The 22,137-nt window shown below is 41.5% G+C and overlaps 1 protein-coding gene and 1 non-coding gene across 5 annotated transcripts in view; both read left to right on the forward strand.

The window, feature by feature from the left end:
• CKAP5 (cytoskeleton associated protein 5) overlaps window positions 1-21,265 on the forward strand; it is a 61,793-nt gene extending 40,528 nt beyond the window's left edge. For 2 of the 4 annotated variants that reach the window (XM_060274418.1, XM_035115099.2), the window contains exons 27-45: window positions 1,921-2,009; window positions 2,988-3,056; window positions 3,406-3,531; window positions 4,443-4,592; window positions 4,981-5,184; window positions 5,645-5,780; window positions 7,103-7,296; window positions 8,535-8,707; window positions 10,271-10,444; window positions 11,499-11,619; window positions 12,614-12,793; window positions 13,372-13,559; window positions 14,257-14,332; window positions 15,215-15,403; window positions 15,493-15,630; window positions 16,758-16,841; window positions 18,022-18,178; window positions 19,110-19,264; window positions 20,562-21,265. In XM_060274418.1, the coding sequence (XP_060130401.1) occupies window positions 1,921-2,009; window positions 2,988-3,056; window positions 3,406-3,531; window positions 4,443-4,592; window positions 4,981-5,184; window positions 5,645-5,780; window positions 7,103-7,296; window positions 8,535-8,707; window positions 10,271-10,444; window positions 11,499-11,619; window positions 12,614-12,793; window positions 13,372-13,559; window positions 14,257-14,332; window positions 15,215-15,403; window positions 15,493-15,630; window positions 16,758-16,841; window positions 18,022-18,178; window positions 19,110-19,264; window positions 20,562-20,810 (2,852 nt within the window). In that variant the 3' untranslated portion in view covers window positions 20,811-21,265. The remainder of the gene's footprint in view (window positions 1-1,920; window positions 2,010-2,987; window positions 3,057-3,405; window positions 3,532-4,442; window positions 4,593-4,980; window positions 5,185-5,644; window positions 5,781-7,102; window positions 7,297-8,534; window positions 8,708-10,270; window positions 10,445-11,498; window positions 11,620-12,613; window positions 12,794-13,371; window positions 13,560-14,256; window positions 14,333-15,214; window positions 15,404-15,492; window positions 15,631-16,757; window positions 16,842-18,021; window positions 18,179-19,109; window positions 19,265-20,561) is intronic. The other 2 variants (XM_060274425.1, XM_060274434.1) reach the window with 2 other exon arrangements.
• LOC118075716 (small nucleolar RNA SNORD67) lies at window positions 11,679-11,788 on the forward strand. Its single transcript, XR_004691440.1, has one exon. It is a non-coding gene; the product is annotated as a small nucleolar RNA SNORD67 (small nucleolar RNA).
• Window positions 21,266-22,137: the final 872 nt, after the last annotated feature.

Below are 22,137 nucleotides of genomic sequence, written 5' to 3' on the forward strand. Positions count from 1 at the left end.
AGAAGCAGATTGGCAGCACATTTTTACCCCCACCAGCTCGGACGCCACGGACTTTTTGGGATTCCAGTCCTCCCAGGCGGAAGGGGGGGGCTCGCAGGACTGGGGGGAGGTGTTCACACCAACGGGCTCGGAAGGTACTGAGTTCTTAGGCTTCGAGTCGTCCCCGACACCTGGGGGGGACTTGGGGAGGGGAGAAGGAGAGCTTGGGAGGGGGGTGGATGTGAGGGACGGGATATCGCGAAGTCCCTCCCCTCCTGAGTTCAAGCCCATCCCCGAGCACAGGGGAAAGCAGAGGGAGCTCCGATTCCAGTGAGGAAGCAGGAAGTCGTGTCCGAGGCTCAGGCAAGGTAGCGGAGCCAGGGTCCCAGGTGGGACAGGAAGGGGCAAATAAGGGGGGGAGACCCATCCCCCCAACTCCGGAATTACGGAGAAAGAGGAGGGGAAAGAGGATGGGTCTGCCAAGGCTTTTGTGTTGGGGAAAGACGCGCCAAAAGCCATTCGGAGGTTCTGCAACGCAATGACCCCATCGTTCCGTGTAAATAGCAATGACTTCAGCACTGTAAATACGCAGCACCAATAAAAGAATAAAATGCAGAGCTGCGTAGCGTCGTTACTCTGAAGTAGCCTGCTCCGGCCACTGTGACAGTATCCGAACAAAAGACTTGGGAGACTTACAAGTGGCTTGATCCTATGTTACCATCAGAATATGTGTATTTTGCAGGAGGTCTGTTGGGGTCAACTGACAAGAACAATTTCTTTGCCTATCTTGGGATATTAGCTGAGTAAACCGACACTAAAGGAATGCCCCACCCCCCCCCACCCCGCTATGGAAAAGGAACATTAAGGGTAGAGCAGCTCTAAGCATTCAATCAATCTTAGATACTTCTGGATGTACAATTTGCTGCTTTAGCAAGATCCAGAAAAATATAATAAGTTTATATTGTGTCTTAGTGATGGTTTCCTTCCTAAAAAGAACCAAATTAATGCCTGGATTCAAAGGTACTTCTCAAGGGTTTGAGCATGTCTAGTGTGGATTAACAATGTGGATTCTTTGTAGGAGTGCATCAGTTCAGGGAAGAATGGGGAAAGGGGAAAGAGACAGGCGAGCTTTGACCAGCAGAAGCTCTGAGGAAAAGTGGAAGAGGGAGAGAAGAGCGCTTCCCCCCCACTTCCCCCAGGCTACCTTTATTACACAAAAGAATTGCCTCAAATTCATCCAGCACATCCCAGAAGGTTCCACACAGTTCCCAGGTGGACAGAGTGAAGTATCAAAGAAGCTTTTGAAGAAAGCAATAAACATAAACAAACTTCCCCAGGTCCTAATCTTCAAAGTCATGCATATGAAAGAGGTAGTAGGCAAGAGGATGTTAACCAGGACCTCAAAGAGCATCCATATCAAAGGAATGTACTTAACAGCCATTATCAAAGCCAATTGTGAAACTCAGGCAGCCCCTGGCTTTACAGACCTCAGACCTGAGATGCTGACGTGACTTTTCCGCTTCTAAAATATGGAGAAATGAAAACAGCTAGATGCAGAGCTTGTAATATTATATATGAAAATCATAGTAATAAACTGCCGTATGCTAGGAACACATTCACTCAACCAGACCACATTTTCCGGATCTAGGAATGCAGTTGTTTGACCAGCACCTGTCCTGTCCAGTTATGATTGTTCATATTAATTTTATGAATGCCACAATTCTTTGAGCAGGAGACATATTTTTCATATGTCTAAGAAAGGTGATGTCAAAATTCTAACATAAACAGAACATTGCAAAGCATTTGTGAAAGTTGCTTTTAAAAGTAGTTTGCAATATGACATGTGGTGCAAGCTGAAATCTGCTTTATGTGGGGGGGACTTGTTGCATGCTGGGTCTGTTTCCAGCCTTATTGTGTAGTTAAAATTATGTTGATCTGAAGGTTCTGGTGAAGATTATTCGTCCAGCACCATGGAGTCCAAGGCTGATGCCAAAAAAGCCAAAGCAGGAGGAACAGCCCCTAAATCCAAGGTAAATTCTCCTTCAGCACAAAGGAAGTGGTCTACAAGTTTGAAGTCTAGGAAGTTTCATTGTGTTTGTGTATATTTTACATTTAGTGTAAACGATATGGAGATTTGATAATTTAGAAGTTTAGCAATCCTGTTCTATAAAATAGTGTAAACAGTTTTGTGGTATAATGTGCTGTCTGTCTGAAGCAAAATCTCAAAATATATTGAGGGTGGGGTTTGTTTTAAAGGGGGGGGGAGGACTGGGTAGCTGGGATAGCCAGAGTTTTTGAAGAGCCACTACTAGGAATAATAGATATTATTGGACTGAAAAGGACCCATCTGATTCCATGTTAGGTCATATTTGTATGTCCATTTACGTTCATGCTACTTTTAGGAGCTGCTTATTGCGAGTGATGGGAGCTCAAGTTGATGGGCAGAGCCAGAGCTGATGGTGGAGCACTTTTTTGCTCTGTCTCTGCTGCCACCATCACTCTCTTCCTCTTCCTACCCTGCAGCAGCACTCAAGTAACCTTCCCCCCTAAGCCTAGTGCTTCCCCTCTTCACCCCACACTGTAGTAATGAGAATAAACAATGAGTGAGAGAATGGGAATTTTATCTCCAAGTACAATTGCCATGTCAGGGAGGGTGATTTGGAAGTGGGGAGAAGGATGTGGTGCACAGGGAATGTTTAATCCTCCCTTCCCTGTAAATCCCATTTACACAAATGGGTCCCTTTTTCTAAACCTAACTGCCACGTGGAGCTGAGGAGAGGAGTCTGTGGGCTGACTGTTCCCCAGTCTTACCTTTAGATGCATTGTAGTTCCTATTTAGAATTTTTAAGCAGGTACAGCAGGCTTGCACATAACGAAGAATGGTCCACATTTACCTTATGCAGCACTCAGAGAGATTAAAAATATTGCTGATGTGGCATACACTATAGGTATAATGGTATGATTTGGAGCCTGCTATTAACCACTGAGCATTTTATGACTTATTTCAGCATTCTGATGCTAATACAAGCCTCACCAAAGGCAATAGCAATCTGACAAAGAACAAGCCTACCAAACAGGTAATAAGTGGGTATCACCTGTGACTAGTGCACTGACCAGGAAGGAAATCTTGCTACACTAAAAACTTGCGCACTGTGGTGGGCTTTTTCTTCATAGTACTAAAATATACACCTGAAGGCTTCAGCACACATTTTAACACAACTTATGAGTGGGCAATCTCTTTCTCCTGCATGCTAGCGGGATAGTGTTTCTTCCGAGTAAAACATACTTGGAGTGCAGTGCTACACTACCTGCTCAGAAGTAAGTGCTATTGAGTTCAATGTAGCTTACTCCCAGGTAATTGTGTAGAATTGCAACCTAGGAGATTGTGATTTTGAAAGAGTGTACTCAGTGATGTGGTTTTTTTAGGGTATACAGGGGAAGAAAGTACCAAGCAAATCCAACTTGAAGGAAGATGATGACAGATCTGGTCCAGTTTTTATCTTAGTACCAAATGGGAAAGAGCAAAGGATGAAAGATGAAAAAGGATTAAAGGTGAGAGAAATTAACAACCTCTGATCTCTAGGGCTATGCTGGAACTTTGATTCGAGCATATGCTGGAAGGGTTATAAGAGTGCTTTTGCAGACAGTAGTATTTGTATGTAGAAACTACTGTAAGTTAAATGCTATTCATTTTAGGAGTAACATTTTAATGCTTTTTCATTAAAAAAACACAACTGTGTTTTCCACTGCACTTTGTGGTAGAGGACTGCTTTACTCTACCACAAAGTGTTACGGCTAGAGTGGCCAATGTTGCTTTTTTCCGCTTTTCTGGCTGCGTGGGCCACTCTAGCTGTACCACAAGAGTGGTCTGCATGTCAGGTAAATGGCCACTCTAGCCACGCCACTTTGTGACAGATCCACTTTGGTGGGTCATGCCAAAATGCCTCTGGTGGTGGGAAGCAGTAGTGGTGGAGGAGGAGAAAGGCAAAAGGGAGGGGGTGCATACCAGCACCTCCTTTTTTCAAATAAAGCACTGCTTATTAAGTATGCAACGGGTCGATGCAATTGGCGTAGGTTCAGTCTAATCCACTTCAAAGGTTATCGTGAGGCTAAAATAATATTGTACTAGGAATTGAAACAAAATTTATTGTATCCATATTTAAGTCAACAGATACATTTGTGAAGGAAAATATTTTCCATCTCTTTACAAACATGAATTCTTTTTATATCTATATACCGTAATTAGAAGACTGGTACTATTTACATATTTTTTGAACCTAAACCATCTAACACCAGATGTGTTACCAACCAAATAAATCATTATAGGTATATTTTCTTTAAAATAAGCAGTCTCCCTCTCCCCTTCCTAACCTTGAGGTGAATTTTTTAGGCTCAGGGATTGAAGTTAATGCTGTTCACACCTCTTGAGCAGGGTGCTGATATTGTCCCCCCCCCCTTTGCAGGTTTTGAAATGGAACTTTACTACTCCTCGTGATGAATATATTGAGCAACTGAAGACTCAGATGTCCAGCTGTGTTGCCAGGTGGTTGCAAGATGAGATGTTCCATGCAGATTTTCAGCACCACAACAAAGCTATTGCTGTTATGGTTGAGGTGAGAAGACTGTATTTGTGGTTGTAGATGAAGAATTATAGTAGCAACACTGGTGGTGAAAGTATAAAGGAGGTTTCCCAGAGCATGCAAGCTTTGGAAACTCCCTGTTCAAGTCAGAGCCCTACATTATAGTCTCGTAAGAATAGGGCAATTAGTATCAGCCTCCCAGTTTTCTCATCTAGGCCTTGTGCAACAGGTGTATGCAGTGAAGCTAATTATAGGAGCTGATGCAAGTAGCTATTATGCATGTGCTGGCCAGCAATCTTTCAGTGTCTGATACCAGGAAAGCTTCCTAGTTATTGTTTGGCTTTTCAGTTGACTCTTTAATTTTATTTTAAGTGCTGCCTATTTGTCCAAACTTGACACTGCAGTCTGCTTTCTCTTCTAGCACTTGGATAGTGAAAGGGATGGCGTGATCAGCTGTCTGGATCTAATCCTGAAGTGGCTCACACTGCGATTCTTTGACACCAACACAAGTGTCCTGATGAAGGTCCTGGAGTACCTCAAGCTGCTTTTTGCCATGCTGAACCAAGAAGAGTACCATCTAACTGAAAATGAGGCCACCTCTTTCATCCCCTACCTTGTTTTGAAGGTATTCAAATCTGGCAAAAGTTTTTGAGTCGCATCACTCACAAAATACGCTAAGCCCACCTTTCTCTGGAGCCTGCAGAACCAGAACTGGAAAATAGTTACCATTCTAGCCAATAGGAATGAGTATTCCAGTTTCCATCAGTTCTGCCTTTCATGGCATTTCCCGCTAATGGGGAATATGAACCTTTCTCTCTCCTTGCTGTATCTAGTGGTCCAAACACCCAGGGTATTTTTTTATTATTATGGATTTTTACAGCTCGTATATATATCATAGAATATCCATCATATATCCTTTATCCTCATACTTCCCAGTATTCTTTTTTTCCAGTCACTGGAAGGCAAAATGGTTGAGAGAAAGACTTGGCTGGGGTGGACTAGGAGCAGGCTCCCTCCAGAATAAGCATACTAATGGCTTCTTCCAGCTTCTGTAAATCTGCAAATATTTCCTCCTCGCCTTCCAGGTTGGGGAACCAAAAGATGTTATCCGCAGAGATGTGCGTGCCATTCTAAACAGGATGTGCCTTGTCTACCCAGCCAGCAAGATGTTCACTTTTATCATGGAGGGAACAAAGTCAAAGAACTCAAAACAGCGGGCAGGTGAGATGCTTTAGCACAGAGGTTTCCAAACTTTTCATATTGGTGACACACTTTTTAGATATTCATCATTTAACGATGCAGTAATTCACTTTTACTATCAAACCAGAGACTAAACTAACCCCTTTCCAGTCCTGGGAGGAGTCCAAGGATCGTTCATGCAACACACCTACACTGCAGCCGACGCACTTAACATGTTGTGACACACAGTTCGGAAAGCTCTGCTTTAGCAGAAGCTGTTTTGCACTGCACTACAGAAACAAAGCCTTGTGGTTCCTTATACTACAATAATTACAGCATAAGATTTTGTGGACTTGAATCCATTTCAACATAGGAAGCTGCCTTATGCCATTGGCCCACCTAACTCATTATTAGTTACAGGTAGGTAGCTGATGTAGTCGAAACAAAAAATAAAACAAAATCCTTCCAGTAGCACCTTAGAGACCAACTAAGTTTGTCATTGGTATGAGCTTTCGTGTGCCTGCACACTTCTTCAGATACACACGAAAGCATGCACACGAAAGCTCATACCAATGACAAACTTAGTTGGTCTCTAAGGTGCTACTGGAAGGATCTTTAAAAAAAATATGTTCTAACTCATTATTGTTTTGAGGGATGGCTAATGCGTTGCCCTCCAGATGTTGCTGTACTAAAGCTCCCATCATACCTGACCATTGGCAATGCTGGCTGCAGCTGATGAGAACTGTAATCCAATAATATCTGAAAGGGACCGCATTGGCTACCCTGATCTACACTGACTGGCAACAGCTCTCCATGATTTCAGGAAGGTGCATCCTGATGCCTGGATATGCTGGCATTCGTAAGCTAATTTTCACCCATTATACAATTTTTTTAAAATATCATTATTTCTATTCAGCCAAAGGAAACTGAATTTCTTGATTCAGAGGCTTTATGCTGGGAGTTTTGGATTTAGATTTTTCAAGCAGTGCTTTCTTGAAAACTTCTAAGCAAATGAATGAAGAAATGTGAACTAGCAAATACTTAATTCTGGGTTACTCAGCATTCTTGAAGACAAATGATTGCATCCATTATTCGTCATATACACAGTAGAGCAATTGAAAGTAATGTACATTTGCTAGCTAACATAGGTCTATTAATTTCATTGATTTTGTAACTTAGTTGGATACTACTCTACCTTTCCCTTGCAGACACATGGGGTTCATAAAATTACTATAAAAGATCCTATTTTTATTCATAATAAATCAGATTTAGAATATACAGAAGCGTCAACAAGTATTTTGTAAACCAAATGGGTATAGCCTTTTGTTTTCATAGATGTCCATTTCTGTTTGGTTTCTCTGTAGAATGCTTGGAAGAGCTGGGATGTCTTGTTGAATCATATGGCATGAATGTGTGCCAGCCAACTGCAGGCAAAGTCTTAAAGGAAATTGCCATTCATATTGGTGACAGGGACAACACTGTCAGAAATGCTGCACTCAACACCATTGTAACAGTTTACAATGTTCATGGAGACCAAGTGTTCAAGCAGATTGGGAATGTGAGTAAACAGAAATGGACAGACAATATTTAAAATATTGAATGTTTAGTAGTGTGTCACTCAGATAATGTCATGAATCCTCAGGTCAAGTTCCTCAGGTCAGTTGCGATTAATGTTCAAAGCTCTGTTTGAGTGTCAAGAACAAATATACTTTTTTAAAAAATGATGAATTCTGCACTCTAGAACAGTTATGAATTGTGAAGCAAGAATAAGTGCTGACTTCCTTGTAAGGAATGTGTATTTATAAACAGCAACATACAAAAGCAGTTTGGCTTCTCTGTTTGCTTTGAGCCTTGTAATTCAAAATACTTTAGGACTATTAGAGCAGGGAGGAGCTGAAGGTAATTGCATCAGTCAGAGGAGAAGGCAAATGCCAGCCACTCATCCTCATCTCACAAACTGGCAGTGGCATACTTATATAGTGAAACAGTTTGAGACACAAAGCAGAAGCACATAATATATTCCATGATTCTTGTCTGCATTGAGAGGTGCACTGGGAGTAATAGGAGCACCTGGAATGCACCATAGGTAACTGCAACGCAAAAGAGAATAGGTATGGCTTCCAAAATTGACAAGGAATTTGGGGGAGCAATAGCCCCTTCGTTTTTTTACATACTTGTGCTTATAGGAGAAGATAAAGTTGGTCTCAGATCTTATTGAAAAGTAGCTTCACATGGTTGTCCTCTGAGGTGCCATTTGACAGAGGGGCGGATTCCTAATCAGGATTATATGGGAGGCTATGAAGCTTTGGCTTTTCCTTCCTTCATGAATACCTGATTTCTCCAATTCCATCAAATTCTTCATAAATAGATGTTGCTTTTTCAGTGGTTCAAACTAGATAATTCTTCACTAAGCAAGTATTATTGGAATCAATTCCCCCCCCCAAAAATTGCTGCTTCTCCAAATTCCTTTAGCCTGTTTCCCAAACTGGACTATGTATCCTTCACAATGTTGTAGAGGGTGGTGTTGTGTTGGTATTTTATTTAATTAAATGCCAGGTTTTGCCTGTTCCTACTTGATGCTAGAATGAATTTTGGTACACTTTATAACTAAACAGGCAGTACAGCAGTAGGCATAATTGCTGAGTACAGGAACTAGGCTAAGGGGTGGGGTTAGCTGTATTGTAAGTCTAGTAGTACATAGGAATAGCAAAGGTTTTGAAACACTCTTAATGGCATTGGAGTCTGAACTAAGAAGCATACCTGTCATGGCCCTGAAATGTTGCTGCTCTTGTACAGCTTTCGGAGAAAGACATGAGCATGTTGGAGGAGCGAATAAAGCGGTCTGCTAAGAGGCCAAATGCCACTTCAGCAAAGCAGGTGGAAGAGAAACCACAGAGGGCCCAGAGTGCCAGTGCCAATGCTAACATGCTGAGGAAAGGACCGGCTGAAGACATGTCTTCCAAACTCAAGTATGTAAAGTGGGGAAATGCAATGTTTGCCTGACATTTCCACAGTCTGTGCAAAAAGCATACCTTGCTGTTGCCTTGTGTTTTTGTCTTTTGTTTTAATCATCAATGTCTGCATGTGTCGCAAACTTCAAAAAATGCTGCAAATCAAAATGTTTGAACCTTACTTCATTTGTTTTGTCGTGTCTTGAATGCTTTCTAAATGGTATTGTGCCTTTTTTCACTGCTTCTCCATGGACAGAATTATGTATCGCACTTATAGGATGTAAGTACTGACCACTAAATCCTTGGTAGCAGGGCTCTTATAGCTTTGTCTTACCTTTCCTGTGCCCTAATCCTAAATATACTTGAGAATAAGTCCTATTGATTTCAATGCAACAATTCATATTAAGTGTGCTGTTTGGGAAGCCTGGCTTCAAGTTCCATCTTTGCTGTGAAAATCATTGAGTGGTGTTAGGCAGGTTGCTGTCTCTTGGCTATGTTTTTGTTTTTATAATAATACTGATAATAGTGGCTTACCTCTCAGCTGTAAAAGAGCTAAACTTTGCAATTTTCAGGAATCTGACTAGTGTTAGTGTCAGCTAGATAAATTGTAAGACCAGATTGCTTTAACCCTTCCAGTCTTGAGTCACTGGTAGAAGATTTGAGATACCTGGAGCCTGGTCAGCATTAAATGTAATGCAACAACTATTATTTGGGAAGCTCATAAAAGGAAATTAAGAAGTAAATCAAAGCTTAAAACCACTTCTGGAAATGTAACACTTCTTGTTCCTAATGCCATGTGCTTTTTTTCTTTCCAAAAATGCCCTTTTGTGTAGGCACGCTCTAGCAAAATAGGCATAATGGGGAGTTGAATTTGGAGAGTGCAAAACTCATTCTAGGGCATTTTGTGCTTGCTGGGCTGCATTTACTGTAATTTCTTTCCCTTATATGGGAAGAGAGCTGAATAATTAATCTACCAGGATTGTTTTACTGTCACATTCAGTTTAGCATTGTGCAGTAGTGCATGTCTTTGCTGCTGCCCCTGCTGCAAGGCCTATAGGTGTCGAGGGGATGCCAGCAGCACATTATCAAGAAGTTCTGGGTTCCCAGCACCTACAGTAATTGCTGATGGGGCTGAATAGATTTCCTTATCTATGTTGATATGATAGCTTAGGAACTAGTGATAGATGCTAGCATGGATTGTTGCATCAGCCATAATAATTGGGTCCACAAATGTTAGATTGACTTAATAGCCAACCATTACTTGTGATCACTATGAACTTTCCCCCGAATCCTGCAAAAGCCCAGAGAGAAAGAGAAACCTATTTCTCTCTGTGAACTGCAAAAAAAAAAAAAAAAAAAACTTGGAGAAAGGATGGGTAATTGATTTGGCTGTGCCTCTTGCAAAGTCCTATCAGGAAGGGAGAAAAGGCACCGTTCTCCAAGTTAGATACTGCTCATGGAGAATTTGAAAATGTTTGTGTGCTCTGGGGGTGTGGGATGGAGGGGCAGTCACCATGGGTGACACGTTGGGTAGGTTTGTGGAACGCTGATAATAAAAAATGCTTTTCTTGGTTTCTGTAGCCAAGCCCGTAACATGAGTGGCCACTCGGAGACGACACATGCAGTTCCACGGGAGTTTCAACTGGATCTAGATGAGATAGAAAATGATAATGGCACGGTGCGATGTGAAATGCCAGCACTTGTCCAGCACAAACTGGATGATATATTTGAACCAGTTTTGATCCCTGAACCCAAGTGAGTGCAGATCAAGGGCTGCTAATGAGGCAACTCTGGGACTCTCTCTCTCTCTCTCTCTCTCTCTGTGTGTGTGTGTGTGTGTGTGTGTGTGTGTGTGTGTGGTTTATGTATATCGATCTCCTAATTGAAGCCAGGTTCCCTTATATAAAGGAAGCTTCAGGGAGAAGCTTAAAAATGTGGAAACTGTGTGTCAAACCAGGAAGGCTTTCAAACTGCACTTTATATAGCTACTTATTCTTTCAAATAGCATCTCCCTTCCCCAAATATTTTTATTAGCCACATGTTCATTCACATTTCATACTAAATTCTTATCAGAAGTATGTTCAGAATAGTGTGCATTAAACATGGTATATCTGTGCAGCTATGGAACTTGCATGTTGCTACACTGACCATCCTGAGAATGGTATGGTTCCCATTGAGGTCACAGGGCATATTTTTTCTTACAGGCTAAGGCAAAGGTTGGAGGTTGGGGTATGGAATCTTAAAGCTTATTGTGGACAGTACTATCTCCTGTTCATAGCCTTTGCCAAAATGTTCAAATTCTTTGAAAGCCTGGATCTTGGAAGCAGAATAATGATGGAAAGGGTCAGATATATCAACATTTTATCTGCATAAAAGGTTTTGTGTTTTACTTTTCCAGTTATACACAGCCATTGTTGTTATGTGACAATACTCTCTGGTACAGAGTACCATCACCCCTCTTTTTGCTGCCTACAGCATCATTTTTCTGCTGGCACCCACATGTCTTTATCAAGATATGAGTACCGGCACCTTTCCTTAACCCCACACTCTACACAGCCCTAGATAAGAGAGATCCAAACATAACTTTGGGGACAACATACTGAGTTGGGTAGGCTTGCCCCCATTAAAGTGGCTTTTGTGTAATACTTCAGACATTAATCATCTTGCTCCATCCACTTTAAAGAAAATGGGGTGCTTTTAATCTGAACTGCCTGGAGATGACAATTTGCTTCTAATCTTTTAACCCAGGGGCCTAAGTGACTTACTGAATCTGCTGCCCTTTAAGCTATAACACTCTTTCTCCACCCAGGATCCGTGCCGTCTCTCCACACTTTGATGATATGCACAGTAACACAGCTTCCACCATCAACTTTGTCATCTCCCAGGTAGCCAGTGGTGATATCAATACTAGTATCCAAGCTCTAGCACAGGTGAGTGAAGGTCCCTCTAGTTGGCAGCTGCATAACACTGATGGGGTCAGCAAGTAACATGCGAGAGTGATGAGTTGCACATTTGGTGGAGCTGAGTGTTGGTGACACAAGTGCCACTCAGAACCTCCCTGGTGACAAGACCAAGTGCACAGGGGCCATCTGACTCGCTGTTCTCGATGAGAAAGTAAAGAGGGTGTTAGTGCAAAATGTCCTTTTCCATCTCCCAGGTGGATGTCTGATGCTTGCTTCAGCAGCACATATACTAAAAATCTCACTACCATAACATAGGCTGGTTTAAGCTGATGGGGCCTTGTTGCCTGTTGATGAGACACAGGCAAGATTGGGCAGCCTCATTGCTTGCCTTGCTATGTGTTGCAGTAATGGAGCAGATTTCATGCATGAAAATGAAACACCAGAACACCAGAAAACATTATAGAATCATTGATAGGCTCTTAATTAAGCTTTGGGTAATTAAACTATGGTCTGGCGTACTTGGGTTGTAAAAGTTACAGGTAGGTAGCCGTGTTGGTCTGACGTAGTCAAAACAAAAAAATAAATTCCTTCCAGTAGCACCTTAGAGTCCAACTAAGTTTGTCATAGGTATGAGCTTTCGTGTGCATGAAGAAGTGTGCAACCACACAAAAGCTCATGCCTATGACAAACTTAGTTGGTCTCCAAGGTGCTACTGGAATGATTTTTTTAATTTTTTGTTTGGGTTGTAAAAGTGGGTTTTCTTAGGACGTAAACAGTATGTCTGTTGGTACAGTAGATAACAGGAAACTATGGAATAATTTCTAGAGTGATGGTCATGTTAGTTTATTGCAGCAAAAGCTGAGTTTTATGGCAGTTTATATATTTGCTATACTAAATTGTTAGTCTTTAAGGGGCCACAAGACACTTTATTTTTCATGCTCTTTATGGAAATGATACCATTATTAAAAACTTGCTGTACTGTTGTTTTTTTTGGAAAACCAACTGTTGGGTTTGTCTGCAGATTGATGAGGTTTTGCGACAAGAGGACAAAGCAGAAGCTATGTCAGGCCACATTGACCAGTTTCTAATAGCTACCTTCATGCAACTGCGACTCATTTACAATACGCACATGGCTGATGAGAAACTAGACAAGGATGAGATAGTCAAGTTGTACAGTTGCATCATTGGAAACATGATTTCGGTAAGGCTTTTGATCCGGGAAAACGTGGAGAAAGTTTCAGCCAGTAGAACCAGTTAATAGTGTCTTTAGTTTTTGTTGCGCTATACAATTGCCTCTTAAAGTACTGTAACACTTCTGTGCTACAAACTATTTTGGTATCTAGGTGGTTTACAGCCTTGGTATCTAGGTGGTTTACAGCCTTTTTCATCCTGCTTTGTGAAAAAGAAAAAAAGTTGCAGCCATTAAAAAAAAATCCATTATAAACAATAGAGCTGGGGACCTCTTTGGATTTAACCGGAAAGACACAAGAGCAGTTCTGAAGCATATATGGTTTCTTATAGATACAGATTAAAAGCAGATCCTATGCTGGTGCTTATCCCTAACTTTTATCAGTATTTTTTTATCATTCTTGACAATAAAAAGCTTCAGTGAGATGTATGAATATAGCTATTTGCTTCCCTCAAATCAGTAAAAAATGTAGGTTTTTCTCTTGTAATTTCTAGGTAGCAGCAAGAAGTGGAGTTTTGGGGTGCTAATCTAGACTGTAGTGTTTTATCCTGAATATATCCTGGTATCTAACACTTGAATTCCATTGGCAGTTGTTCCAGATTGAAAGTTTGGCCCGGGAGGCCTCTGCAGGAGTGCTGAAGGACTTGATGCATGGCCTCATTACCTTAATGCTGGATTCGAGAGTTGACGATCTAGAGGAAGACCAGCAGGTTATCAAATCAGTCAACCTCTTGGTGGTAAAAGTTCTGGAGAAATCTGATCAAACAAACATATTGAGGTAAATAGATTTTTGCTAAGGGCAAACATCTAACAAATCCCTCATCACTGCAGCCTTTTACCACAAGACTTAATATGCTACAATTTGAACACCTGCTTGATGAGATATTATTGGTCTTCCTTGTTATAGTCTATTACTGCATTGTCAGATCTTTCTGCAGTTGCTGATCAAGTTACACTAAACCCGAGGAGTCATTTAACCTTGAGGTTTGTTCAAATCTCTGTGCTCTATGGGTACAAATCTGAGATCTGATCCAGTCTTATCTCTAAAAATGCTGAATGATCTCATTCCCTTTATCAGTATTTTGAATAACTTGAGCAGCCTGGACCTCTGTTTAAGTCTATTTTAATTTTGATGCTCCAGCAAGTTTTGTTGTATTTATATTGGATTCTCTCCCCACTCCCTTTCCTGGTTTTATGTTTTACAGTACTTTGTATTTCAATAATTTTTTTACCTATTTATTGTAAGCCACCCAGAAAGCTTGATGTTTTAGAACAGCATGCAAATGTAAATAAAAATAAAAAATACATTAAATTATAAAATAATAATAATGAAAATGTTGATATTGTGCAAGAAATTGCATACGGTAGCACTGTGTTAAGAGCTAAATTGGCCAATCAATTTGTGTTGTCCCATGTATTTCTGGAGATACTTGTGGAGTTTGAATAGTTAATGCTGCTGCATTTTTTCATCCTAGCGCCCTGCTTGTTCTTCTCCAGGACTGTCTATTAACAACAGCAAGCTCTCCCAAATTCTCAGAACTAGTAATGAAGGTGTGTATTGCTCTTCTTTTGTTTTTTATTTCAGTTTCCTATTGCATATTGATTGTGTATTAGCAGACTCTCTCATTACACCTAATCTACAAAAAAGTGTGGTTATTGGCTGTACTGGAAATGACTCTAGCATGAATGTACAACTTAATATTGCCTGATTTGCAAATCACATTAAACCTCAGTTTAAAACAAACTATAATTTGATGTGAATGCAGAGCATGCTTGTTTGTGCTGTTGAAAACTTCTTGCTTCTTTTCTGCACAGCTTCTGCTCTTGCCATGCTTCTGGGGAACAAGCCAGAATCTGACTTGTTGTGGCCCCTGGGCTTGTGGCTTGTCTCTCTCCAGCCAAATGAGTACTAACCAAGGTTTGTTCTTTCCTTAATGCCTGTGATTTGTTTGGGAGAAAACAAACTCGGGCTCAGACATCACAACATGTTAGGTTCCTGCATTTACCTAGACATGTGAATGCTTAAAAGCATGAATGGGGACATCTTCATAGCCATTGTGCCCCACTCCCCAACCTTCCCTGCATTGTGTGGGAAGTCTGCAGGGGGGCTCTGCTCACAATTGCAGGATGAATGAGTCTACTCCTATTCAAGCAAATGCAAGTAGAAGCCCCCTGCAAACTTCCCCACACAATGCAGGGAAGGCTGGGAACTGAGTGGGAGGTCGCAACATTTACAAAGACATTGCAGGACTTGGCATTCTTGTGTTTGGGCAGGCACCTGAACAAGCCCATTGTGAAGGAATAATCCATATGTAAAATCATTTTAAGGTCAAAGAACCAAGTTCAGAGATGACATTCTTAGATTACTGTGAGGATTTGCTTTTGTCTTAATGTTTCTCAAAGAAACCATCTACCTTCCCACCTCCCCCACAGTGTTTATGGAGAATGGTAAGACTTCTCCCTGAAACTATCAACACTATCAATCTGGACCGAATCATGTTGGACATCCACATCTTTATGAAGGTCTTTCCAAAAGAGAAACTAAAGCAGTGCAAGAGTGAATTCCCAATACGGACGCTGAAGACTTTGATTCACACGTTGTGCAAGCTGAAGGGACCCAAGGTGAGAGCAGACTGCTTCACCCCAAGGTGCTTATGATCTCTGGAATAACAAAAGGTTTCTTAATTAAAAGGTATCCCACTTCTTCCTAGCTTTTGGATCATCTAACAATGATAGATAACAAGAATGAGTCGGAGTTAGAGGCCCACCTGTGCAAAATGATGAAACACTCATTGGACCAAACCGGAAGCAAGTCTGACAAAGGCACAGAAAAAGGAGCTTCTCGCACGGTATGTATTCCATATTTTTTAAAATTGTTAAACATGACACTCAGGTGTGAATCTGGTCAGTTTGCTGAGCACACAACTGGAATCTTTTCTGAATGGTGTTGTGCTTTTACCTTGGACCATTCAGAAGACTGTTTAAGCTCTTCAAGTATCTGTGTTCACTTTTAAAGGAAGGAGAATGCAGCATGATCTGCCTGTCTTGCCTTCCTCTTCCCCTTGATCATGTGTAGCCAACAGAAGAGAAAGCTGTGTGAAGAGGGAGTGGCTTGCTTATTGGCAGAAACTTTGTCTCCTCTAGAACAGTAACATTGAAATTCAAATCCATACAAACTTGGTGCAGCACAACTGCTAGCAAGTACTAATGTTAAAATGTACATTTTTAATTTAACGTTGTTGCTTCTTGTGCCTCTAATTACAAGGTTAACGTCTTATTCTTACTGGTGTGTGCTAATGCTAATGCCCATTGGCCTCCTATTATCTCAGCTGGTTCCTAGGACCCTCCCCACCACCAGGTTAAAAATGTCTATATTCTGTCAAGAGGTTCATCTGAAACAGAACGTGGAAAAAGTGATTCTCCCCACCCGGTGTGTGTGTGTGTGTGTGTATGTATCATAGATTGTAGCGCTTCAGAGCAGGATAGCCAAGAGGTGGAAGAGGACACATCTGTTTCTTCGCCACAGTACATCTTTAATCCTGCTTGGGGTTGGATTCTCACACAAACCTACAACTGACCATAAACATGTATCATTGCATGGTGGTTGATGCAAGTTCTTCCCATTCCAGTAATCCTGTGCCTCCAGGTCACCTAGTCCCTTCATGGTTGACCAGGGCTTGACTTGTACTGCAAGACCTGGTACAGTTCTTGACTATTGAGCACCCTGTCATTGCATAGACTTACTACTTGTTGGTGTTGATGGAGATTCCTAATTGTGCAAAATCTATGGAATATGCAGCTGACCTCTTCCAGTATGTGAATAAACCACTCTTACTCTAATAGCAATAGCAACCAACAACCTTCTAGTTCAATCAGGACAACTTATCTGCCCTTTATTATATTTATAGAAATGCTTCAACTGTCTAAAACTGTCACCCCCTCTATTTTGGTAATATGTTTCAATTTCTTTTTATAGGATGAAAAGACACCAAAGGCCAAAGTGAATGATATTTTAGCAGAGATATTTAAGAAAATTGGGTCTAAAGAAAACACTAAAGAGGTGAGGGCTTTATTACCATGGTGGGAGGTGAGAAATTAGGAACATTGGTACTTATCATGAAATCCTGGTGGAGTGTTGTAACAAGATTGGTCTTCACTCCTTCTGTTGGATCAAGAGGCAAGAAAAAGTTAAGTGGTTCCTTCTGGAGGGAGAAAAACCTCTGATGGCTTAAACAAAATGGATTAGAAGTTAGAGAAGGAGGGACCCAAAGGGCTCATTTGGGAGTGTTGTCCATCGTGAAATAAAGAATATAGTGAATCGGCTTGAATTTTATTCATGAGTCTTAATGAAAACCAGCTGTTGGTTGATTAGCAAAGAAGAGTGGATCCTAGATGCACTCTGCACTCCAGCAGGAGGTAATCTTCACAGTAAGTACCAGACCTCCTTTGCCTGTTAGAGTGGGAGTCTTTCCAGATTGGGATATTTTTTAAAAAGTGCTTTGTATCACCTGGATGGTCTAAATCACTGTTCTCTCATGGCCAGAGCACTTTCTGTAGCGCTCCAGTGCTACTGTACACAGAGATTGGGACTTCTTAATGAGAGGGATGCTAAGGTGGCAGCTGCTTTGTTGGAAAGTGCTATGATGCATAGTGCCCCAGGGTTACATTGTGCCTTGCATGCCAGTTTGATGTATGCTGGCTGATTCACCTGGCTAAGGTAAAGATAGATATGATTGTTTCCTCATCTGGATGGGTTAAAGGATTCAAAATGCTCTGTTGTTGAAAAGCAAATATCCGTTGTGTGAATGTCATTCTGTGGGCTAATTCTAATTATTGTTGACAGTGCTCTGGATGGTGGTAGATGTTAGGAGTGTATACCAACCACAAGTTTAGGTTCAGACCCTGATATGGCACTTGGGAAAACAGCCTGCCTCAGTCTGAGGTGCCGGGTCAGTCCAAAACCATTTCAGATTTCCTCGTCCCAGTTAATTATTGGGGAAGTAAAACACACACACACACCGTTTGACAGACATGGATAAATTTTGCTGGCATATAAGCCCCTCCAAAGCAAATAAATCCTGCCAAATTACAAAGCAGTTTGGCCCTGGGCCTTTTGTAGTGGACACCTTCAAACTCAGTTGTGTTTGCCAGTTTTGCAGCACACTCACCTTTAACCCTAAAGTTGGTGATGATTTTGTAAACATGTAACTTTTGAATGACTGAAGCTCTTCTTTCTGCAGGGTCTGGCAGAGCTTTATGAATATAAAAAGAAGTATTCTGATGCAGACATTGAGCCCTTCCTAAAAAACTCCTCACAGTTCTTCCAGAGCTATGTGGAACGAGGTCTCCGACTGATTGAAATGGAAAGGGAGGGCAAAGGGCGCATTCCTTCTACAGGTAACTCCCAGAGCACTGTGACAGCATGGACTAGAGGGAGCCAATGGCTGCCATCCTAATGCAGCTGTCAGGCTTTCTCCGAGTTAGTAATTGACTCCAGGGGGCTTCAGAAGTAATTCACCTGTTCTTTTGTAACTGGTGGTATGAAATATAGGCATGAAATTTAAACATTATAGGGCAATTGCACAATAGTCTCTCACCAAGCCATATTTCTGTTGGCCTCAGGAGGTAATTGCATTTGACTTTCCCCCCTAAGAGCTGTTTCCTGGGCTACGTAGAAGCAAAGAAAATTGTATCTCCTTCAGATCAGCAAGTCCCACCATCCCATGTTACAATGCAAGAGGGGAAAGCAGCAGCACGAGTCATGGGTCACTTGCGCATTGCCTTTCCTAATTGGTTTGTAACATACGTAAAGGCTTGTTCTCAGCCTTCCTATCCACGAAAACATTAGTAAAAGCAAGTAGTCTGCAAAGTCACAGCTGCTGTGAATCATCAACAATAAATGTTACTCCCACTGCAGAAGTAGGCATATTAACTAAATGCAAAGATGTGTAAAAGACCTCTGAACCAATAAGGACCCATCCTGGCATTATCCAAACCGCACTGGGGCCACCGCAGCGTGGCTCATTTTCCTTCACCTCTTAACAATCATCAGAAGCCTCAGACTGCTACATAGGAAGAACCCACATCTTGGTTCTTTCCCATAGCCAGCGTTGCTCCTGTTTCGGGAAAGGCAGTGCTGGCAGGAGGAGAAGCCATGCGGTGGACTCATGGTCCAAGGCTTCTGAGGTTATCCCAGGAGCGCATAAAGTGCAGCAGCTCCTACACCACATGGACCCTGAGAAACATCACAATCCTCAGTTGGTGTCTGCTTGGACTCATTTTTTGTGTTTGTGTTTGTTTTTTGTTTTTGTTTTTTCCCATATTCCAGGGGTTTCTCCACAGATGGAGGTATCGTGTATCCCTACTCCCACCAATACAGTCCCTTCATCTATAGGAAATGCCAATGGGGAAGAGGTGGGGCCTTCCGTCTACTTGGAAAGGCTAAAAATCCTCAGGCAACGATGTGGTCTTGACAATGCAAAGGTATTCTCTCGATTTACGTATGCGGCAGTGTCTGTGTTTCAGCATCCTCTCTCTTTCTCTAGTCCTTGGTGAATCCTTTTCTCTCATGGCATGTTTGCTCTTGGGGCAGAAGGCTTGACACGTCTTTGCTTGCAGACTACTTGCTTTTGCTAGACTCCTTGGGGCAGCCAGTTGGGACAGGAAAGCTACTTCAGGAGCTGCACAGAACTGAGGAAAGACAAAGCACGAGTGATATCACTTGAGCTGCTGTTTTCCCTGTAACATAGGAGGGGCTTGCTGATCTTGCCTGTCATGAAACCATTGAGCCTCTTGGGTGATGGATTCTGAAATTCATTGATCTCTCAACCAATGATACACGTTTTTCTTTGTATGTAGTGCATGAACTGTCTGATAGGGGAAGGCCTAATGTATTTTTGCCTCCAAAGCTCTAAATGTCAGGCTTTTGCACTACTGCTTATTTTTCTATGAGTGTGTGTAGGCTTGGCATACTATCATATCAGCATAGATGGGCAAGCCTGTGTATAGACTGCACTTGAAAAGAATGGTTTTGTGGCAATAAAATATTTGATTTGCAAAAAAAAAGTGTAAAGGTTACAGAATTAATCAGTGCATATTGAACTGTGACAACAAATAAAATTGTAAAGAAACATATTGTTTATAAGGGGCAGAGATGCTAGAACATTAATGCCTGATGAATCACTGGAGAAACTGACCCAGGACTACAGCTAGATAAACTTTGGAACAGTGTTTAGTGGTTCCTTAGATGTGTGAACCATCTCCAGTTGAGCACTTTCTAATGAGTATGGGGAAAATGGAAGCTATCAAGTTGTGACCTGATTTTTCACACTGTCTTTGAATTGTTAAGATGCTTTTGGTTCAGTCACAAAGGTATTGTTAGATGATCGTTTCTACAAAGACTGGCTCCCTCTAAAATGGAATAGCATCGAAGTTTCAGCTTTGTGTCTGATGTGGACTCAAACAAATGTCATGTGTTAATTTATTATGCATCAAGCGTGCTTGAGCAAATTCCTTTCCAGCTGACAGGTGCTGTATGTGGTGAAAACGCAATTGGTGGAGGAGCAAGCCAAGATGCTGGATCGTTCACTTTAGCAATCCCATAATCAGGATTGCACTATAAGCACAGGAATATGAATCCACTCATTATTCTAAACTCGTAAAAGGATCAGCACACCACCTTTTTTTGAAGGGTTTCCAAATAGTAAGCAGAACAGAAAAAGTTCTGGTAGTGATAATTTTTGCTTTAGAACAAGTGTTTGAGCATTGTTTCTGTCCACAGCAGGAAGACAGAGCACCCCTGACCTCCCAGCTGTCCAAGCCATCAGTCCCTACAGTTGCATCCTCCACAGATATGCTCCACAGTAAGCTTTCACAGCTCCGTGAGTCACGGGAACAATTCCAGCACATTGATCTGGACTCCAATCAGACCTACTCCTCTGGCATTGGAACCACCACTTCCTCCTCTGCAGCATCCAATATTGATGATTTGAAAAAAAGACTGGAGAGAATAAAAAGCAGCCGCAAGTGAAATTGCATCAGACAGTGTGGCTGTTGAAGAGCTGTCCATCTTTAGTTTACTAAACTAGAAGTCTTCATAGTTAAGTGGCCTCATGTAGGCCTTCTGTATACAAACTGGTTTATGTGTATAATACAGCAGATCTTGGAGGAAGATCCAAGTCATTGTGGCACAAGTCTTTGTACATACTTTGCTTCTCTGTGAGCATTTATTGACCGTAGGAGACTGTCTGTATTAGTTTTAGTGTACAGAGCTGTAAACAACCATTCTCTTCAATCCAGTTTCTCATAATTTTATTTGTAAAGTTGTCTTCTCTTTCTTAGTTTTTACCTCTTAGAAGCTCTTCAGTGGTTTTACTTTTATTGTTAACAACTTCTTCTCCATATAATCCTTGAACAGTTTCTGTACGGACGCATGGCATGAATTAACTAAGTGTCTTTTTGTAAATAAAGTTTGCATTAACTCTTTCTGGGAGCAGCAGTGGCTGTTGGTGAGAAATGTCCATCCATGTTCTTAGTTACAAGTGACTCGGCATTTCTAGTTGTCTGTGAGCTGCTGTCTAAACCTTAACAGCAGATTAACATTCATGGAGAAGCTGAGACGCTAACATTGCAAGCATGCTTCAGGTTGAAGAAATCTTGGATTTCTATTGAGAGCACTGTTAGTCTTATCATGGCTTCCAGAATAGCGTGGGGCAGAGGCAGAACATTTCACCCCCTAAAAAACCACTTTCCAAGCCCTTCTCTGTATTTTAATCTAGTCAGCCTACAAGTGCTAGAATGCTCAGGTTCCTTTTAAGGATTTAGTTTCATCCCTTTTGAGGACTGATTTTTTTGACATGGTGGATGATCGATATTCTACACTGAATACATGTTGGCCTTTCCTCATATGTCAGTTGCTATACATGCTGGAGCCCAGAATATTTTTCAATGTGCTAATTTGCTCTTACAGTAGATATATTTTTAGCTCTGCTGTTAGCCTGAAGGTTTTGTAGTAAATGTATGATCAGTGATTGCTGCTATGGTTGAGAACATAGTGTTGGGGGCACTGTTTCCAAAATTCATGTCTTCTCAGAAGGTGAAATTATACTGTGGCAGTTGAAGGTCACAATGTGGTTGTGGGGAATTGTTCTGGAGGACTTGCTGCTTTTATGTATGAGTTATGCATTTGTGTGCCTCTTAAAATCTGAGACTCAGAACTGCTATAGCACACAGTTGTTGGAGTAATTTCTAGGTTAATCTTCCCTCCTCTGACCCTGCCTTGGATATTTTGACAAAAGTGGCATTGCACCTGCTTTAACATGCTCCCAGAAATACCAGCTCTTTCCTGTGGCTGACAG

Source organism: Zootoca vivipara, chromosome 1, assembly GCF_963506605.1.
Source record: "Zootoca vivipara chromosome 1, rZooViv1.1, whole genome shotgun sequence".
Taxonomy (NCBI): Eukaryota; Metazoa; Chordata; class Lepidosauria; order Squamata; family Lacertidae; genus Zootoca; species Zootoca vivipara.